Source organism: Drosophila kikkawai, chromosome 3L (genome assembly GCF_030179895.1).
Source record: "Drosophila kikkawai strain 14028-0561.14 chromosome 3L, DkikHiC1v2, whole genome shotgun sequence".
Lineage (NCBI taxonomy): Eukaryota > Metazoa > Arthropoda > Insecta > Diptera > Drosophilidae > Drosophila > Drosophila kikkawai.
The window spans coordinates 17597635-17604324 of record NC_091730.1 but is presented as its reverse complement, the minus strand read 5'-3'; the positions used below and the strand labels follow the sequence as shown (position 1 = coordinate 17604324).

Here is a 6690-nt window from a genome sequence, read left to right as displayed (position 1 = left end):
GACAGAGAGCAATAGCGGCTCTCTGCTCTCTGACTAAGCGAGCTTTTCCGCTCTCTGAAAGAAATCGTGTGGCCAGTTACAGGGGAACCGAAAATACCAAAGTACACAGCATTTTATCAGAAAGTTCTTTTCAGTGTAACCAGTTGCAGTGAAATTTAAAATGCCAAATTTTAATCCAAACGGTCACACTGCAGCAGGGTTATCCAATCAGAAGGCAAAACTAAAATTCGTTTTTGTTAATTAAATTGCTGGAAAAATGCTTCGGGCCGGCTGCCAAGTGCTGACACAAACCGCCCTGCCCGCCGGCAAGACGGGCGGCAACAGTTTTGCCTTGGAGTTTGTGCGCTGGCGAAGGAAACCCCGGTGGCTGCCGGTGGCCAAAAGCAAGGTGTTCCGCGTGCCGGAACGCAAGAAGCAAACGGAGGAGGAGCGAACGGAGCTAATGCGGCTGCACAACCAGTACAAGTGGGTAGCCAAAAACTACCAATAAATCTTAAACTAATGACCATCAATTCCAGAACCCAACTCCGATCGGTGCGTCAGTACCTGCGGGAGGAAGTCGTCCGACATGAGGAAACCTCCACTGCGGATCACATTGTGCTCACACCCGAGCAGGAGGAGGCCGAGTTCCAAAAGTGCCTGGATCTGAATGCCGCCTGGAATGCCAGAATTGCCAAAGAGCGAGAAGCGAGGCTGGCAAAGGAGCGCGAAGAAAAGGTGGCCTATGTGCAGGAGCGACTGGAGGCGAAGCAACTGCGCGAGGAGGAGCGCAGAGAGCAGGCCAATCAGCGGGTGCTCCGCGAGATTGAGCTCTCCAAGACATACATTACCAGGGAAAATCTGGACGCTGCTATCGAGGCGGCCCTGGCCAATCCGGTGGACCACAACTTTGCCATCGACCTGGACGGGAATCTGTACCGCGGACGCAATACCTCTCAGCTAACAGAAGCCAGTCCCAATCCTAACCCGGAACCCAACCAGCAGGCCTTGAGTAATTAATTTTTCTACCTTTGTTCGTTACATTAAAAGTGCTTTTTAGCTTAAATCAGGTCTTGGATCTTGGTTCATGTCCGTAGTACAAAGTTCTATGTATATTTAAAGATTTGTTTACGAAATTTAAGCATAGAAATAACTTAGAATCAGGCGCAGCCTATTTACAATATTACATATCTACTGGGGAGAATTGGATGCAGGAGGATTGTGGTGCCGTGTGCTACGTGTTCGGTAGCGGATTCGATCGCTTGGCTGCCGCTTCCTGCTGCTCGAACAGATGCACCCAATCTGGTGTGGCCTTAAGCTTGGCTTGGATTGGTCCCAAATTGATCATGTTGCCGCTGCGCTGTTCTCGATTCGCCGTAACGGACATGAGCTCTTGCAGGTAGCCCGGATCCAGGCCCATATCCAGATCGAACAGTGTGTCGCCGAGTTGGAGTTTAACTCGACCCGACCTATAGCGCAGGATCTTGCCAATTTGGCCCTCTTCCAACAGACGCAGGACACTCCCCTTGGCAGCATTGGTTGACTTGCCTGCAGCCGGACTTGTTGGTTCCGTTTCACTGGCAGATGGTGGCATCGTAGAGTCATCATTTGGTGGTTCAGCATCCTCCGGTTCATCGCTCACACAGGGCAAAACATCGGGCAGCTGCATTAGAAATATCTGCGATTGGCTCGAGTCCAGGAAGTTGCCAATGCTGCGCGGATATCGTCCATACTGTAGGGGTGGCTCCTCCATTCGAGCCACATGCAACTGCTGCAGGTGCTGAGCCACCGCTAACGTTTCTCGGTTTGGAGATGAACTAGGTACTTCCTGCTTGACCAACGGTAGTGCCTGGTTGCTCCAAAGACCTACGATTTAAAGCGATTATTAAGCATGATTCTCTTTTCATTAGTATGTCGAAATTGGGTCAAAATACGTACCCTCCTTTAGCAGGATGGGCTTCAGGGCCATCTCAGTCTTATTGTCCTCCTCGTCACTGGGCTCCGCATCGCTGTCATCCGACTCGCCCAGCAGCTCGTTTATTCTCTGAGCCTGTGCCCTATCGTCCTTGCGATCCACTCGTTTCCTGGCCACCGCCACCTCCTCGCCTGCTCGGGCATAGGCTGTGCCATTCCCTGTTGATCGGCGTACGTGGACATCACCCGCTCCCTCGGAGAAAAGGCCCTGGGTTTGAATCAGTGTTGAGTTGCCACCACCACCGCCACTAGACGAATTTCCACCACGACCACGTGTTGCTCCTGCACCGTTTCCCCGGCCGCCGCGACGTCCCCCCCTGGGCTGGGTTGTGTCCTTGGAGGTCTTCACATTGCTGGGAATTCCAAACAGGTTAGATATGGTATAAATAATGGAATAAATTAACGATACTCACGTATTTTTATTTCGCACCGCATTCAAGTTGGGGGCAAACACCTTTTTGTTGCCTCCTGCCGCGGCGCCACGACCGCCAAGTGTCAAGTCCCGGGCGGGCGTCAATCTGGTCATCCCGTTCAGCGTCTCCAGTGGGCGTGCCCCGGCTCCCGGTGCCAGATTGCTGCCGTTACTGACATTATTAGTCGTGGTAGATGCACTACCTCCCGGAATGGACGATGCTGCTGCTGTGCTGGCCGTCATTCTCTTCGCTGGCATGGCGTCCCATTCGCGCCGCCCGTCTCCTCCCCGAAAGATCCGCTGTTCCTTCGCTTTAAATTCGTTGGTTTCGTTTATTTCCTTTGAAAATTCCCTTTTGAGAGGCCAGGCCACCACGTGCTAGAGCTGTGAAAACATTGATGACATTTCGATAATACCGATAGAATCAGCGATGCGGGTTGAGTTATTTCCCCGCTAGTTCTGGCGGTTTTTTAACACAATATATCGGCTTCTGGGAACTATTATAGTTTAACTATAGCAAATATTGTTATTAATATTATTTTATTATTAACTATTGATTTGCCTAGTGACTTGAATCCATATTTTATTTTTTAATTGGTAAACTATCTACCCTTAACGACTGAGAGTCTGAATTACTGAAAATATTGGAGATGTATGGCGATAGTTGGCAGTTATTTTTAACTAAAAATTGCTGCTCCCATGGAAAATGTTAAAAATATTGACGATATTGCTATACTTTACCGATATTTTCAATAATTTAAAAATTCTGTCGTCAAGGAAATCCCCTTAATATATATCACTTCACCAATCTAATATAACTCTATGCTGTTAATTTAATTTTTAAATAAACTCATTAATTTTATTTAAAATTTTGCGTAATGCACATATCGAAAAAAAATAAATAAACTGATAATATAATGGATTATTTAATAAATATTTATCATTTATTTATAATTTTTTCTTGAATATGTATGACACAATAATTAATAATAATAAGAATTCTAATAAAAGTAATTGCCGTTGTTGTTAATTTCTTTTTAAATTTAGCAATATAATTATTTTTAAATTTAGAAACCACATTAATCCCTTGACGACTGAATTTCTAAAAATATCGGTAAAGTATAGCAATAGTTTGCCGATATTTTTAGCAGCTATTATGGGAACACTATCGGCTAACTATCGTTATACATCGGCGATATTTTTAGTAATTTAATTATTAATGGAATACCCTCAATGAATCCGTAGGGAGTATCCTAACAGTGTGACCAATTGAAACTGTTTTAATTATCCTAAATACAAAAGATTTATCGAATTTTTGTAAGTTGGTCACACATATCGTGAAAATTGCAATTTGTTTTTATGGGAAATTGTCTGGTTTCTCACCAAAACCATCAAAATAATGGCCGCCAAGCGATTTGGTCCCATGAAGGACTTTGCGCGGGCCAAGAAGCCGCGCCTGGACGTCAGCGTCACCCGCTCCTCGACCCGCCCCAGTCCTCCAAGGAGCATAATGGACTTTTGGGACGACGATGACGATGTTATCCTAATGGCCACCCAGCGGGCGGAGGCAGAAATCGAGGCGGAGGAACGCAAGAGGCGGGCTGGGGAAGGAGAAGTGGAGGCACCAAACAATACCCGCAGCGAGATTACCTTTAGCGAATTCGCACCAACGGTCCAGGGCTGCACCAGCACGCAGCAAATGTTTCCGCCGCCACCGCCGCCCGCCAAGAAGTCCAACGCTCTGGACTTGGAGGAGATATTCGCGGACGACGATGACTTCGACTTCCTGGCCGTCACTCTCATGGATAGCGAGCCCCCAAAGCCCGTGGAGCAAGTCCAGCCCAGCACCAGTTCTGGCAGCAGGATAAGCATTCATCAGAAATCCACAACGAGCACGACAACCATAAATTTCACGCAATCGCGTCAGCAGGAGCACCAAATCAAATTCCTGATGGACCGCATTGAGGCCCTGAAGCGAGACAAGTCCAAGCTGGAGAAGGATCTGGGGGACAGCAACGAACGCAATGAGATTAGGTCGGGGGAGGTAAGCCTGCTTCGCGACGAACTGAAGCATCTGCGGCAGCAGCTGCAGGTCAGCAAAATGGAGAAGCTCGCTTTGGCCGACGAAAAGAACAGGGATTGCAATAAGAAGGTGGCCGAGGCGGCCAAGCAAATAGCTGCCAAGGATATTGAATTGAAGATTAAGAACGCCGAGTACAGCAAGCTGAAGACCCAGCAGCGGGCTCACGAGAAGAGCCTGAACATGAGCATGAACATGAACATGAACATGAGCATGGCTGCCATTGTCCCACCCGATGCCACCGAGCAGCGCACTCTCCTCCGACTCAACCGGCTTAATATACACAGATCGGTGCCAAGATTACGAAGAGCGGATAGTGGCATTGATTTTGAGTATGACGAGGTTCGAGATCAGGAGCAAAGGCAAAAGAAGAGGTCCCTTTTCGAGACGGAACTCAAGCAGTTGCTGCTCCACTATGCTCAGTTGCAGGCGCAACCGGAATCGCTGGACCATCTCATTCCACGAATCCTTTCCACTGTGGGCAAGGTGTTTCTAGAGTTCTCCTCTTATGCTCAGAGCTTAAAGTTTCCGCCCAACTGCACGCTGTATCCTTATAATCCATACAATTTGGACATGGAACCGGAGGTTCAGCGCATCTCCCTTACCCAGCGGGGTCATCTGTTTGAAGGCGAAAGAGCTTCAGTCCTGCGAAGATACATAAGCACATTGGCCTTGATAGGCCGGCAGCACAAAGAGATTTCCAGTGCTCTCCTTAAGTGGAAACATAACGAAGAATTTGGTTTACTGGAGCTGGCCACAGAGGCTGTGGTCAAACTGGGATTTTGCAATGATCTAAGCGAGCATTTTGGTTTGCTAGAGGCTCTGGCTGCCCTGCTAAATAGCCTCCTCCTCCTGCTGGAGGAAGAGGATTTATTGAAAGAAAAGGAGGAGCCAATGTTTGAACTGCTCAGACAGTTGGTGTTTACACGTCCCAGTCCCTGGGTTTTCAAGGAGCTAAGCTCATGCTTGCTAAGTGCCAACCGACAGGCCCAGCTGATGGCCAGGATGTGTGTGAAAAGTCCTAGGAATTGCTTTGTTTCGGATCGCGTGCGTTCCATTTATCGCTTTGCACCGGATTCCTGTTTATTGCAAGTATATGCCGGCCTCCTGGAGCTGTGTTTCTTCAGTGAAACTCCTTTGAGGAGGGATCACTTTCAGCTGCTGCTTGAGATTGGCGGCAATCATGTGCGCTTTGCCTTTGAGTGCTTTAAGAATCCTCCAGATTTTATACTGGAAATGTTGCCATACTTTGCGGACGACGAGGATCAGGAGCAGGATCAAACGACAACTTTGCAGGCTTCGGTGTCCAATGGTTCCACCTCAGCTTCTGCCTCAAACTCCCATCTGAATGGCAACTCGAATTCGAGCTCCTCGCAGCGCAGCAACAGCAGCAAGGTCAACGAGTGCGAGTGTTATGTGAAGTTGTGCCTCAGCGCTGTCACAATTGTCTTCCAGATGATGCACCAATGGATGCTGCACGAGAGGAAAGCAGGTACTTTTAATCCATACAAAAATTAAGATAATCCTATATTAATACGATTCCTTTTCAGGCACCGAAACGGTGGGCGAGATATCCCGCGTGGCCGTCCACCTGCTGAACCTCATCTTCCATGAGTACTATTTGACCTGCCTGTTTCGCGATTCCGAAGAAACCACTAAGCACTACCTCAGCCTCATCTGCAGCTGGTGGCGTGAGCATGCTGACATTTTGGGTTTCCAGCCCATTCAGTGTAAGTTTTAGAAATATTTCCCTTTAAATACTAGACTCATTCATGTGATTTCCTCTCTCTCCACTTAAGTGCGTTTGCTTGGCCGGCTAGAGACCTCCCACTTTATGCTCAAGCCTCTGCATCAGGAGGCAAATCCCAAAAATCCGGCCAACGATCTGGCCGAATGGAGTCGCATTGTCAAGGATGCGGACACCCAAAGGGCAAATAATTCAACACAAATATCGTACAATAGTAAGCTACTCAACGGCGACTTCTTTGCCGGTCTTAAACAAGTGGATTACACATTTGAATAATTAGATATTATCTAGTATTAATAAATTGTCTGATGCCAAGTGCTTGTCTGTGATTTAAAAAATTTGTGGAAAAAAATATAACTGCTGTTTTTTAAACATATTTTCAACTTTTATATATCTCCGGTTTTCTATTAATTTGGCCAAAAATGTTCGAGTCTTAATGATCCCTGATTTTAATGGGTATATTTAACATTAAGATAAAATAAATATGGTACTTAATAA

General features: G+C 47.1%; 3 protein-coding genes across 3 annotated transcripts; 2 read left to right on the top strand and 1 right to left on the bottom strand.

The window, feature by feature from the left end:
- The first annotated feature begins 175 nt into the window (after positions 1-175).
- On the top strand, positions 176-1045 carry mRpS26 (mitochondrial ribosomal protein S26). Its single transcript, XM_017175525.3, has 2 exons — positions 176-465; positions 519-1045. Exons 1-2 carry the CDS (start codon positions 257-259, stop codon positions 997-999), a joined length of 690 nt encoding a protein of 229 aa, XP_017031014.1. The 5' UTR covers positions 176-256; the 3' UTR covers positions 1000-1045.
- Positions 1046-1063: 18 nt separating this feature from the next.
- On the bottom strand, positions 1064-2760 carry Polr3D (RNA polymerase III subunit C53). Its single transcript, XM_017175522.3, has 3 exons — positions 2367-2760; positions 1918-2306; positions 1064-1845 (listed from the first exon to the last, which is right to left on the bottom strand). Exons 1-3 carry the CDS (start codon positions 2621-2623, stop codon positions 1214-1216), a joined length of 1278 nt encoding a protein of 425 aa, XP_017031011.1. The 5' UTR covers positions 2624-2760; the 3' UTR covers positions 1064-1213.
- A 936-nt stretch (positions 2761-3696) lies between these two features.
- On the top strand, positions 3697-6568 carry mus304 (mutagen-sensitive 304). Its single transcript, XM_017175514.3, has 3 exons — positions 3697-5937; positions 5996-6175; positions 6245-6568. The coding sequence occupies exons 1-3, from the start codon at positions 3765-3767 to the stop codon at positions 6466-6468; spliced, it is 2577 nt and encodes an 858-aa protein (XP_017031003.1). The 5' UTR covers positions 3697-3764; the 3' UTR covers positions 6469-6568.
- The last annotated feature ends 122 nt before the right edge of the window (positions 6569-6690 follow it).

Excerpts from the sequence above, each read along its gene's own strand:
- mus304 (XM_017175514.3), top strand. The coding sequence starts at position 3,765 with ATGGCCGCCAAGCGATTTGGTCCCATGAAGGACTTTGCGCGGGCCAAG. Across the intron at positions 5,938-5,995 it reads GCTGCACGAGAGGAAAGCAG|GCACCGAAACGGTGGGCGAG; the intron begins GTACTTTTAATC and ends ATTCCTTTTCAG. Across the intron at positions 6,176-6,244 it reads GGGTTTCCAGCCCATTCAGT|TGCGTTTGCTTGGCCGGCTA; the intron begins GTAAGTTTTAGA and ends TCTCCACTTAAG.
- mRpS26 (XM_017175525.3), top strand. The coding sequence starts at position 257 with ATGCTTCGGGCCGGCTGCCAAGTGCTGACACAAACCGCCCTGCCCGCC. Across the intron at positions 466-518 it reads CGGCTGCACAACCAGTACAA|AACCCAACTCCGATCGGTGC; the intron begins GTGGGTAGCCAA and ends CATCAATTCCAG.
- Polr3D (XM_017175522.3), bottom strand. The coding sequence starts at position 2,623 with ATGCCAGCGAAGAGAATGACGGCCAGCACAGCAGCAGCATCGTCCATT. Across the intron at positions 2,307-2,366 it reads GCGGTGCGAAATAAAAATAC|CAATGTGAAGACCTCCAAGG; the intron begins GTGAGTATCGTT and ends TGGAATTCCCAG. Across the intron at positions 1,846-1,917 it reads GCCCATCCTGCTAAAGGAGG|GTCTTTGGAGCAACCAGGCA; the intron begins GTACGTATTTTG and ends TTTAAATCGTAG.